The sequence below is a fragment of the Nerophis ophidion genome, linkage group LG27 (assembly GCF_033978795.1).
Source record: "Nerophis ophidion isolate RoL-2023_Sa linkage group LG27, RoL_Noph_v1.0, whole genome shotgun sequence".
In the NCBI taxonomy this organism is placed as follows: Eukaryota; Metazoa; Chordata; class Actinopteri; order Syngnathiformes; family Syngnathidae; genus Nerophis; species Nerophis ophidion.
In genome coordinates this window covers 26,497,542-26,511,693 of record NC_084637.1, presented here as the reverse complement: position 1 = coordinate 26,511,693, position 14,152 = coordinate 26,497,542, and the positions used below count along the sequence as shown (strand labels likewise).

Sequence of the window (14,152 nt, the reverse complement as noted above, 5' to 3'; positions counted from 1 at the left end):
TATGTGTGCATATATATACATACATGTACATGTATATATATGCATACATATATATATATGAATATATATATATGTGTGTGTATATGTATATATACATGTACATGTATGTATGTCTGTATATATTTATACGTGTATATATATATATATATGTGTGTATATATATGTATGTATGTATATATATATATATGTGTGTGTATATGTGTGTTTGTATATACATATATGTATACATATACAGAGGTACATATTATGTTAATATAATGCATTTATAATTAATATAATTGTTTACTTCCGTGACAACCTCCTTAAAGTTTTGTGATCAAAATGTGCCAAACATGGTTACGTGTGGTGAGCGTTTTGCATTTTTTTCCCATCATGCTTTGTGATGGATTTAAATGGGTGTTATACTGATTATTTTATGGTGCGTGGACGATTTTATAATGTCCACAAAGTTCAGTGAGCAGGTTGTGTTACGTGTGACCACGACTGCTGACATTTTAGTGTTGGTTGCATTTTTTATTTCTTTTATTTTCGCCATGACTAGGGAAGGTTGTTTGCAAAGGGTCATAGAAATATGCTGGGCATGGTTACTTTTAGAGCAAAATGAAATGTCATTGACCTGAAACCCCGGTTGTCCACTAGGTAGTGACAAAGTTGCAGCAACAGTATTGGCAAACTTTTATAATGAATGCAATGTCCTTGTGGGCAATAAACCTAATTAAACTCATGATGCCCACGGGCCATGGGTTGGACACCCCTGTTGTAAACTATAAGTAGATTAGATATAATTATTGAAGATGATTAATATTTAGAGTCAAGTGGACATGTTAGGTGGCCGACATGTCAACACACTGAAAGAATAGTCTTGTGATGTGTTTATGTGAGCAGATCGAGCCTTATTTGCCGTACGAGTTCACCTGCGAGGGAATGCTGCAGCGAGTCAACGCCTTTATCGAAAACCAGGTACGGGATTTAAGTCGACGACTTGAGATGTGGCAATAATTTGGATTTCTGTCATCATGCGTCAGGACTTCTGTCACGGCCAAGTGATGTGGCCGCCACTCAGCACGCTGCAGGTCAAGACGGCGGAGCCAGGGCGCTCGTGTAAGCAGGTGTGTCAGGAGCAGCAGCTCATCTGTGAGCCGTCCTTCTTTCAACACCTCAACAAGGACAAGGACCTGGCCAGGTGATGCACACACCTGGGGTTGTTAACTGCAGTGTGGGCCTATTACCACCAGAGGGCGGAGCTACCTCGGTGAAAGACTTCCAAACAGATTTTTCTCACCATTTAATATTCATTATTCACATGCACACTAATATACTGTGTATATATGTATATATATATACATATAGAATAGAATAGAATAGAATAGAGTTTTATTGTCATTATTGCAATGAACAGGTTCAAAGAACAACGAAATTGGAGCAGCTCCTCCTAAGGTGCATATACAACATGGTAGTATAAATTAAAAAATAAATAAATAAATAAATAAAAAATAAATAAAAAAAAAGATAGAGATGACAGATGTATATATGTATATGTATATGTATCCACACAGATGCATATCTGCATGCATATGAATACATATACACACATACATAAAACATTATTTCACATTGTAGTCCAAAAAAATAGAAAAACATTCAAACATTACACATGAGGACATGATGGACACATGGACACTCAGTGCCTGTTTAGTGCTACTATGGCTCTTGGGTAAAAGCTATTTTTTAGTCTATTGGTGCTCGCTTTTAGCACCCTGTAGCGTCTGCCTGAGGGTAGCAGTTCCAGGTGGCTGTGCCCGGGGTGGAATGGGTCTTTCAGGATGCTCTGTGCTTTCCTGAGACAGCGGGAGCTGTACAGGTCAGCCAGGGAGGGGAGGGGGCATCCGATTAACTTCTGGGCGGTCTTTATGACTCTCTGGAGCGCCGTTCTCTCTGCGGCCGTGCAGCTGCTGAACCACACGCAGATGCAGTAGGTCAGGATGCTCTCAATGGAGCACCGGTAGAAGGACACCAGCAGTTCCTGTGAGAGGTGGTTGTTCCTGAGTATTCTCAGGAAGTGCAGTCTCTGGTGTGCCTTCTTGATGGTAGCCGTGGTGTTGGTGCTCCAGGATAGGTCGTTGGCCAGGTGGACTCCCAGGGAGCGGAAGTCGGAGACCCTCTCCACACAGTCACCACTGATGATCAGGGGCAGGATGTCCGTTTTTTTCCTCCTGAAGTCTATGACCAGCTCCTTGGTCTTGGAGGTGTTCAGGGCCAGGTTGTTGACTTTGCACCAATCCGACAGCTTCTCCACCTCATCCCGATATGCAGCCTCGTCTCCCTCCGAGATGAGCCCCACTACGGTGGTGTCATCCGCAAATTTGATGATGGAGTTGCTGGAGTGGGCAGGTGTGCAGTCGTATGTGTAGATGGAGTAGAGAAGGGGGCTCAGCACGCAGCCTTGTGGAGAGCCGGTACTGAGGTGCAGGCTTGATGACATGTGGCGACCCAACTGCACCCTCTGGGGGCGGTTGGATAAGAAGTCCTTAATCCACATGCAGATGGAGTTCGAGAGACCCAGGTCTGACAGTTTGGACACCAGTCTATCAGGAATAATGGTGTTAAATGCCGAGCTATAATCCACAAAAAGCAGCCGCACGTAGCTTCCCCCCGTCTCCAGGTGACCCAGGGAGGAGTGTAGGGCTGTGGCGATGGCGTCCTCTGTGGACCTGTTGGCTCTGTAGGCAAACTGGTGTGGGTCGAGCTCGGGAGGGAGGACTGAGGTGATATGGGTCCGTACCAGCTTCTCGAAGCACTTCATAGCTATAGGTGTAAGTGCAACTGGACGGTAGTCATTCAGACATCTGACAGAGTTCTTCTTCGGCACCGGGATTATTGTGGAAGTCTTCAGGCATGATGGGATGACGGCCTGGGAGAGGGACTGGGTGAAGATCTTCGTAAATACTCCGGCCAGCTGGTCTGCACAGTCTCTTAGTACCTGTCCCGGGACTCCATCTGGGCCCGTAGCCTTCCTCGGGTTCACTGCCTTCAGCGTGCGTCTCACCTCATGCTCCTCCAGTGTGAGGGTGTAGCTGCTGTGGGTGTTGGGTGGGGGTGTTGTGACGGCTGCAGGTGTTTTTCTCTCAAATCGGGCGAAGAAGCTGTTTAACTCCCCCGCTCGAGAGGCGTCGCCGTCAGCCGAAGGGTTACTGGGTCTGAAGTTGGTCATGTCTTTTATTCCTTTCCATACCTCCTTGGTGTTGTTGCTCTGCAGGTGGGCTTCCATTTTCCTCCTATGTTCAGCTTTTGCCTCTCTGATGCCTCTCTTCAGATTGGCTCTGGCAGCACTGTAGAGTGCCAGGTCCTGCGCTTTGAAGGCACTGTCTCTCTCTTTGAGTAGGCCCTGGACTGTTTTTGTCATCCAGGGCTTCCTGTTGGGGTAGACTCGGATGCGCTTGTCCACTGTGACAGTGTCTATGCAGTGTTTGATGTACCCCAGGACTGCTTCTGTGTACTGCTCCAAGTCTGGGTTTTCAAAAACTGACCAGTCTGTTGTATCAAAGCAGTCCTGCAGCTGTTCCATGGCTCCCTCCGGCCAGGTTTTGACCGTTTTGGTTGTGATAGGAGCACTTTTTCTTATTGGTGTGTAAGCTGGCAAAAGGAGCAGGGATATGTGGTCAGACTTGCCTAATTGGGGAAGTTGTTTGGCTCTATATCCTTTTTTTATGTTGGAATAGACTTTGTCCAGTGTGTTAGCTCCCCTCGTAGCACACTTCACATGCTGGTGAAGTTTGGGGAGCACTTTTTTCAGGTCGACATGATTAAAGTCCCCCGCTATGATGTGGATGCCGTCGGGATATTTGTTCTGTTGTGCACTGATTGTATCGTGCAACAGAGCTAGCGCCTTGCTAGCGTTAGCATCGGGAGCTATATACACGTTTGTGATCAGGACAGCAGAGTGCTCCCTGGCTAGATGGAAGGGTCGGCATTTAACTGTAAAATATTCCAGATCTTGGGAACAGTGGCTGTTAACTACCTTTGAATCAGAAGTCCACTTGTTGTTTAGGTAGGTTAGCAGTCCGCCCCCACGCCGCTTGCCGGAAGACACTGCGTTTCTGTCCTGTCTGTGTGCTGTGTGACCGGTTAGCTCCATGCTAGCGTCGGGTATTGAGGACGTTAGCCAGGTTTCCGTAAACAATAGGGCGCAGCTGTCCATCACAGTGTTTTGTGCTACACGGAGCCTCACCTCGTCCATCTTGTCCTCTTCACCATGAGGAGCGAGCGACCTCGCATTAGCCAGGAATAGACTTGGTATCGGTGGTCTGTTTGGGTTCATTTTTAGTCTGGCTAACACGCCGCCCCTTCATTTTTAGTCTGGCTAACACGCCGCCCCTTCGGCCACGGCGTCTTCGCCTCCGCCTCCGCCTCCTCCTCGCCGGGCACAGTAGCCATGGAGCTCCAGGGCTACGTGCTAACTCCTCTGGGATGTTGTGTCGGCTTGTAAAATCCACCGAAATAGTCAGCTCAGACCGCAATCCAATCTCCAACAAATCGTTTCGGCTGTACATAACCTTCGCCCAGCAAGTTGCTGACTGGGCTAGTAATAAACTATATAAAAACAAGAAAAACAATGCACCTAAGGGGAGAGCCTGAAACGTCGCGTCCATGCGCGCCGCCATTTTAAGCATATAAACATACATATAATAATATACATATATATGTGTGTGTGCATATATATATACATATGTGCGTGTGTGTATATATATATATACATATATATGTATGTATATACATATATATGTAAATGTATAAGCAGGCCCATAATAAAGTAAAAAAAAGACCCCAATTTGATTTGAAATGAGATTATTCACAACTTAAAATGTGATTAGTCCCAGTAAATGACTTGCATTATTCAAATAAACATCAAAAAGACCCCAATGTGTAAAAAGTATTATAATAATCACAGGAAATTACTTGCGTAAATAATCTAAATAAAGTGAAGAAATAAATGAGTAAAGACCCCGGTTAATAAATAAAAACAATTTGATTAATCACATGTTTAAATTGTGATTGATCATGATTAATCACAGTAAATTTCTTGCATAATTTGAACAAAACATCAAAAACACCCCAATGTGTAAAAAGTTTTAAACTAATTGTAGTAAATTACTTGCATAAATAATCTAAATAAAGTGTAAAAATAAATGAGTAAATACCCCGATTAATAAATAAAAAAATCTGATTAATCACATGTTTAAATTGTGACTGATCATGATTAATCACAGTAAATGACTTGCATTATTTAAATAAACATTAAAGAGACCCCAAGTGTAAAAAGTATTAAATTAATCGTTGTAAATTACTTGTATAAATAATCCAAATAAAGTGAAAAAATAAATGAGTAAAGACCCCGATTAATAAATAAAAAATTTGATTAATCACATGTTTAAATTGTGATTGATCATGAATAATCGCAGTAAATTAGTTGCATTATTTAAGTAAACATTAATAAGACCCAAATGTGTAAAAATTATTAAATTAATGTAGTAAATTACTTGCATAAATATTCTAAATAAAGTCCACAAATAAATGAGTAAAGACCCCGATTAATAAATAAATAAATCTGATTAATCACATGTTTAAATTGTGATTGATCATGATTAATCGCAGTAAATGACTTGCATTATTTAAATAAACATTAAAAAGACCCAAATGTGTAAAACGTATTAAACTAATCGCAGTAAATTACTTGCATTATTTAAATAAACATTAAAAAGACCTAAGTGTAAAAAGTATTAAATTAATGTTAGTACTGTATATTACTTGCATAAATAATCCAAATAAAGTGAACAGATAAATGAGTAAAGACCCCGATTAATAAATTAAGAAAATTTGATTAATCACATGTTTAAATTGTGATTGATCATGATTAATCACAGTAAATGACTTGCATTATTTAAATAAACATTAAAAAGACCCCAAGTGTAAAAAGTATTAACCTATTCGCAGTAAATTACTTGCATAAATAATTTAAAGTGAACAAATAAATTAGTAAAGGCCCCATTTAAAAGATAAAAATACACATTTTGATTAATCACTTATTTAAGTTGTGATTGATCATTATTAATCACAGTAAGTTACTTGCATAATTCAATTAAACCTCTTTTTTCTTTGGCGCACTGCCGCTTGTGCACTAAGTGAACTAATTAGTGATGTTATTGGCCCTACTGACCACCTGTACACAAGGTTCCTCTCATGCTGGAACTATTCCTACTGACCACCTGTACACAAGGTTCCTCTCATGCTGGAACTATACCTACTGACCACCTGTACACAAGGTTCCTCCCATGCTGGAACTATTCCTACTGAGCACCTGTACAAAAGGTTCCTCCCATGCTGGAACTATACCTACTGACCACCTGTACACAAGGTTCCTCTCATGCTGGAACTATTCCTACTGACCACATGTACACAAGGTTCCTCCCATGCTGGAACTATTCCTACTGACCACCTGTACACAAGGTTCTTCCCATGCTGGAACTATTCCTACTGACCACCTGTACACAAGGTTCTTCCCATGTTGGAACTATTCCTACTGACCACCTGTACACAAGATTCTTCCCATGCTGGAACTATTCCTACTGACCACCTGTACACAAGGTTCTTCCCATGCTGGAACTATTCCTACTGACCACCTGTACACAAGGTTCTTCCCATGTTGGAACTATTCCTACTGACCACCTGTACACAAGGTTCTTCCCATGCTGGAACTATTCCTACTGACCACCTGTACACAAGGTTCTTCCCATGTTGGAACTATTCCTACTGACCACCTGTACACAAGGTTCCTCCCATGCTGGAACTATTCCTACTGACCACCTGTACACAAGGTTCCTCTCATGCTGGAACTATACCTACTGACCACCTGTACACAAGGTTCTTCCCATGCTGGAACTATTCCTACTGACCACCTGTACACAAGGTTCCTCTCATGCTGGAACTATACCTACTGACGACCTGTACACAAGGTTCTTCCCATGCTGGAATTATTCCTACTGACCACCTGTACACAAGGTTCCTCTCATGCTGGAACTATTCCTACTGACCACCTGTACACAAGGTTCTTCCCATGCTGGAACTATTCCTACTGACCACCTGTACACAAGGTTCTTCCCATGTTGGAAGTATTCCTACTGACCACCTGTACACAAGGTTCCTCCCATGCTGGAACTATTCCTACTGACCACCTGTACACAAGGTTCCTCTCATGCTGGAACTATACCTACTGACGACCTGTACACAAGGTTCTTCCCATGCTGGAATTATTCCTACTGACCACCTGTACACAAGGTTCCTCTCATGCTGGAACTATTCCTACTGAGCACCTGTACAAAAGGTTCCAACCATGCTGGAACTATTCCTACTGACCACATGTACACAAGGTTCTTCCCATGTTGGAACTATTCCTACTGACCACCTGTACACAAGGTTCTTCCCATGCTGGAACTATTCCTACTGACCACCTGTACACAAGGTTCTTCCCATGTTGGAACTATTCCTACTGACCACCTGTACACAAGGTTCTTCCCATGCTGGAACTATTCCTACTGACCACCTGTACACAAGGTTCCTCTCATGCTGGAACTATACCTACTGACCACCTGTACACAAGGTTCTTCCCATGCTGGAACTATTCCTACTGACCACCTGTACACAAGGTTCCTCTCATGCTGGAACTATACCTACTGACGACCTGTACACAAGGTTCTTCCCATGCTGGAATTATTCCTACTGACCACCTGTACACAAGGTTCCTCTCATGCTGGAACTATTCCTACTGACCACCTGTACACAAGGTTCTTCCCATGCTGGAACTATTCCTACTGACCACCTGTACACAAGGTTCTTCCCATGTTGGAAGTATTCCTACTGACCACCTGTACACAAGGTTCCTCCCATGCTGGAACTATTCCTACTGACCACCTGTACACAAGGTTCCTCTCATGCTGGAACTATACCTACTGACGACCTGTACACAAGGTTCTTCCCATGCTGGAATTATTCCTACTGACCACCTGTACACAAGGTTCCTCTCATGCTGGAACTATTCCTACTGAGCACCTGTACAAAAGGTTCCAACCATGCTGGAACTATACCTACTGACCACCTGTACACAAGGTTCCTCTCATGCTGGAACTATTCCTACTGACCACCTGTACACAAGGTTCCTCCCATGCTGGAACTATTCCTACTGACCACCTGTACACAAGGTCCCTCCCTTATTGGAACTATTCCTACTGACCACCTGTACACAATGTTCCTCTCATGCTGGAACTATTCCTACTGAGCACCTGTACAAAAGGTTCCTCCCATGCTGGAACTATACCTACTGACCACCTGTACACAAGGTTCCTCTCATGCTGGAACTATTCCTACTGACCACCTGTACACAAGGTTCCTCTCATGCTGGAACTATTCCTACTGACCACATGTACACAAGGTTCCTCCCATGCTGGAACTATTCCTACTGACCACCTGTACACAAGGTTCCTCTCATGCTGGAACTATTCCTACTGACCACATGTACACAAGGTTCCTCCCATGCTGGAACTATTCCTACTGACCACCTGTACACAAGGTTCCTCCCATGCTGGAACTATTCCTACTGACCACCTGTACACAAGGTCCCTCCCTTATTGGAACTATTCCTACTGACCACCTGTACACAATGTTCCTCTCATGCTGGAACTGTACCTACTGACCACCTGTACACAAGGTTCCTCTCATGCTGGAACTATTCCTACTGACCACCTGTACACAAGGTTCCTCTCATGCTGGAACTATTCCTACTGACCACATGTACACAAGGTTCCTCTCATGCTGGAACTATTCCTACTGAGCACCTGTACAAAAGGTTCCAACCATGCTGGAACTATACCTACTGACCACCTGTACACAAGGTTCCTCTCATGCTGGAACTATACCTACTGACGACCTGTACACAAGGTTCTTCCCATGCTGGAATTATTCCTACTGACCACCTGTACACAAGGTTCCTCTCATGCTGGAACTATTCCTACTGACCACCTGTACACAAGGTTCTTCCCATGCTGGAACTATTCCTACTGACCACCTGTACACAAGGTTCTTCCCATGTTGGAAGTATTCCTACTGACCACCTGTACACAAGGTTCCTCCCATGCTGGAACTATTCCTACTGACCACCTGTACACAAGGTTCCTCTCATGCTGGAACTATACCTACTGACGACCTGTACACAAGGTTCTTCCCATGCTGGAATTATTCCTACTGACCACCTGTACACAAGGTTCCTCTCATGCTGGAACTATTCCTACTGAGCACCTGTACAAAAGGTTCCAACCATGCTGGAACTATACCTACTGACCACCTGTACACAAGGTTCCTCTCATGCTGGAACTATTCCTACTGACCACCTGTACACAAGGTTCCTCCCATGCTGGAACTATTCCTACTGACCACCTGTACACAAGGTCCCTCCCTTATTGGAACTATTCCTACTGACCACCTGTACACAATGTTCCTCTCATGCTGGAACTATTCCTACTGAGCACCTGTACAAAAGGTTCCTCCCATGCTGGAACTATACCTACTGACCACCTGTACACAAGGTTCCTCTCATGCTGGAACTATTCCTACTGACCACCTGTACACAAGGTTCCTCTCATGCTGGAACTATTCCTACTGACCACATGTACACAAGGTTCCTCCCATGCTGGAACTATTCCTACTGACCACCTGTACACAAGGTTCCTCTCATGCTGGAACTATTCCTACTGACCACATGTACACAAGGTTCCTCCCATGCTGGAACTATTCCTACTGACCACCTGTACACAAGGTTCCTCCCATGCTGGAACTATTCCTACTGACCACCTGTACACAAGGTCCCTCCCTTATTGGAACTATTCCTACTGACCACCTGTACACAAGGTTCCTCTCATGCTGGAACTATTCCTACTGACCACCTGTACACAAGGTTCCTCTCATGCTGGAACTATTCCTACTGACCACATGTACACAAGGTTCCTCTCATGCTGGAACTATTCCTACTGAGCACCTGTACAAAAGGTTCCAACCATGCTGGAACTATACCTACTGACCACCTGTACACAAGGTTCCTCTCATGCTGGAACTATACCTACTGACGACCTGTACACAAGGTTCTTCCCATGCTGGAATTATTCCTACTGACCACCTGTACACAAGGTTCCTCTCATGCTGGAACTATTCCTACTGACCACCTGTACACAAGGTTCTTCCCATGCTGGAACTATTCCTACTGACCACCTGTACACAAGGTTCTTCCCATGTTGGAAGTATTCCTACTGACCACCTGTACACAAGGTTCCTCCCATGCTGGAACTATTCCTACTGACCACCTGTACACAAGGTTCCTCTCATGCTGGAACTATACCTACTGACGACCTGTACACAAGGTTCTTCCCATGCTGGAATTATTCCTACTGACCACCTGTACACAAGGTTCCTCTCATGCTGGAACTATTCCTACTGAGCACCTGTACAAAAGGTTCCAACCATGCTGGAACTATACCTACTGACCACCTGTACACAAGGTTCCTCTCATGCTGGAACTATTCCTACTGACCACCTGTACACAAGGTTCCTCCCATGCTGGAACTATTCCTACTGACCACCTGTACACAAGGTCCCTCCCTTATTGGAACTATTCCTACTGACCACCTGTACACAATGTTCCTCTCATGCTGGAACTATTCCTACTGAGCACCTGTACAAAAGGTTCCTCCCATGCTGGAACTATACCTACTGACCACCTGTACACAAGGTTCCTCTCATGCTGGAACTATTCCTACTGACCACCTGTACACAAGGTTCCTCTCATGCTGGAACTATTCCTACTGACCACATGTACACAAGGTTCCTCCCATGCTGGAACTATTCCTACTGACCACCTGTACACAAGGTTCCTCTCATGCTGGAACTATTCCTACTGACCACATGTACACAAGGTTCCTCCCATGCTGGAACTATTCCTACTGACCACCTGTACACAAGGTTCCTCCCATGCTGGAACTATTCCTACTGACCACCTGTACACAAGGTCCCTCCCTTATTGGAACTATTCCTACTGACCACCTGTACACAATGTTCCTCTCATGCTGGAACTGTACCTACTGACCACCTGTACACAAGGTTCCTCTCATGCTGGAACTATTCCTACTGACCACCTGTACACAAGGTTCCTCTCATGCTGGAACTATTCCTACTGACCACATGTACACAAGGTTCCTCCCATGCTGGAACTATTCCTACTGACCACCTGTACACAAGGTTCCTCTCATGCTGGAACTATTCCTACTGACCACATGTACACAAGGTTCCTCCCATGCTGGAACTATTCCTACTGACCACCTGTACACAAGGTTCCTCCCATGTTGGAACTATTCCTACTGACCACCTGTACACAATGTTCCTCTCATGCTGGAACTGTACCTACTGACCACCTGTACACAAGGTTCCTCCCAAACAATGTGTAGTTTTCACCAATCCTAGGACCCTCACCTCAGGACCACTGATCCGGGTCACGGCACCAATCTGTACTTCAACCCTCTGTTGGTCCCTCAGGTTCGGCGTGGACTGCCAGACGGTGGAGTCCAGCGCGGACACGGTGGTCCCGGCCTTCAGCGACATCCGCCGCCACTGCGTCTTCCAGTCCGACTTGCTGCTCTTCAGCTGCGCCGGCGCCCACCAGTCGCTGCGCCGCGTCTGCCCCTGCCGTGACTACATGAAGGGCCAGGTGGCGCTGTGCAAGAACTGCCTATAGCGGCGCGGCGCGTCAAAGGCGTGTCGTGGTATTTATTGTTGAGTCGGCACTTCTTCAGGGACGGTCCAGAAGCGGTGGAACAATACTTGAATCACCAAAAAGGGAGCGCCGTGCGCCACATATCGGGCCACAGGGGGCGCAGCGAAGGGCCCTTTCTTCTTTGAGTCGCTCCACACTGGCAGGCGCCCAGAAGGAAATAAACCTTGGCGAGTTTTACACTGGAACAAGTTGTGTGTACAAAGATGTCCTCACACTTGGGGATATTTGGACAGCCAGGCTTCATTTTTTTTGCTTTCTTTTTTTATTCATTCCCAAGATGCAACGTGGTTTTAAAAGGAGACATGTTTATGTCATGGTAGGTAGTGATAGGTACTCTACCGTATTACCACACCTTTGTTGCAGCCAAGCGCTCGGCGGGGAAACAAGCGTGGAATTGGGGATGTCGCCGTTTCTGCAAGGATGCCTGATAAATTTCCAACACACTAGCTCGATGCTAATTTATATTGGAAATGTTATTAGCATTAGCCGTTTCACATGGCGATATCAACACATCCCAATTTGATCATGAAAACTACCACTTACCGTATTTTCTTGAATTGCCGCCGGCGAGCTAATTAATTTAAAACTTATTTTCACTCCGGCGCTTACCAAAGGCATGCGGTAAAAGTAAGCAAGCGCTAATTAGTTTAAAACTTCTTCTCACTCCTCCACTTACCAAAGGCATGCAGTAAAAATTTGAGTGTGATGTAAGCTTGGACCTTAAATCCTACTGAATAGCTCCTAATATTCTTCCCTTTATGCGATTTCAAATTACCCGTATTGAAATCAGCCTCCTCCATTTTGAATATGATGACAGGGGAAGTGTCACGAGTTTGACCAGGCGGTAATTATATTGGGAAGCGAGTTTGACCCGGCAGTAATTCAAGGCAGGCGCATACTATATGTCCTGCGGCAATTCAAGGAAATACGGTAAATGCACCTTGCAATCAAACAGCCGGTGTGTAACACGTACAATACTTACAGTATAAACACTTTGCAGGACTCAACCCTTAACAGCAAATACTAAGTTTGTCCATACTAGTGTGTTGGAATGGCAACTGCATGCAAAATGTACAATGCAATATTTGCAAATGAGGCATAAGTGTAGGAAAACTGCTCACCGGTAAATAAAACAACATTAATAAGGTAGCGTCGAGTATCGGCGGTGTCGCTTCCCGTATCGGTTCAAATGGTAGCCATCCCCAGTGGCAGATACAGTAGGCTTCTAGAAAACACATCTAAAGGTCTTCGCTTGGTCTTGTTAACGTAGCGGCAGGATTGTGGTTGTTCATTAGTTTCTGGTCTGTCATCTAGAAAACTGTCAAATTGTCGCTATTGTTGTTAATATCACGATGTCACGTGACCAGCAGGTGACTGCGCGCTCGGTCGTCATGGCAACACGTCAGAAATAATCATGTTTGCCTCTCAATTTGGCCGCAATCAAAACAAAACTTTCAGTGGGGGGGAAATGCATTACATTTGTATTTAAATAACAAAAATAGTAACACTGTATATTGTTTTTTTTTTTTTTTGTAATTTATTTTGTATACAAATGTGTATCGCTTTGTTTTTTGTTATCTTTATTTATAAGAGGTATGTCTTTTATTTATGGAGAGTAATTTAAAAAGAACGAGTACATATCATATAAGAATGACCACCAGAGGGAGGCATTGTATTCTAACGGCTTGAGCAGTAAAATGAAGGCACTGAAGGTTCAATCAGTAGAAATTATATACATATTTCTGTATATGTGTGTGTGTATATATATACACACAATGGGTCAAAAAAGTATTTAGTCAGCCAGCGATTGTGCAAGTTCTCCCACTTAAAATGATGACAGAGGTCTGTAATTTTCATCATAGGTACACTTCAACTGTGAGAGACAGAATGTGAAAAAAAATTCTAGGAATTCACATTGTAGGAATTTTAAAGAATTTCTTTGTAAATTATGGTGGAAAATAAGTATTTGGTCAACCATTCAAAGCTCTCACTGACGGAAGGAGGTTTTGGCTCAAAATCTCACGATACATGGCCCCATTCATTCTTTCCTTAACACGGATCAATCGTCCTGTCCCCTTAGCAGAAAAACAGCCCCAAAGCATGATGTTTCCACCCCCATGCTTCACAGTAGGTGTGGTGTTCTTGGGATGCAACTCAGTATTCTTCTTCCTCCAAACACGACGAGTTGAGTTTATACCAAAAAGTTCTATTTTGGTTTCATCTGACCATATGACATCAACCCAATCCTCTGCTGTATCATCCATGTATCCATTTTGGTATAAACTC

General features: G+C 44.1%; 1 protein-coding gene across 1 annotated transcript in view; it reads left to right on the top strand.

Moving 5' to 3' along the window:
- mgat5 (alpha-1,6-mannosylglycoprotein 6-beta-N-acetylglucosaminyltransferase) overlaps window positions 1-13,015 on the top strand; it is a 235,233-nt gene extending 222,218 nt beyond the window's left edge. The window contains exons 15-17 of the mRNA XM_061889592.1: window positions 886-960; window positions 1,026-1,183; window positions 11,629-13,015. Coding sequence (XP_061745576.1) covers window positions 886-960; window positions 1,026-1,183; window positions 11,629-11,827 — 432 coding nt within the window. The 3' untranslated portion in view covers window positions 11,828-13,015. The remainder of the gene's footprint in view (window positions 1-885; window positions 961-1,025; window positions 1,184-11,628) is intronic.
- Window positions 13,016-14,152: the final 1,137 nt, after the last annotated feature.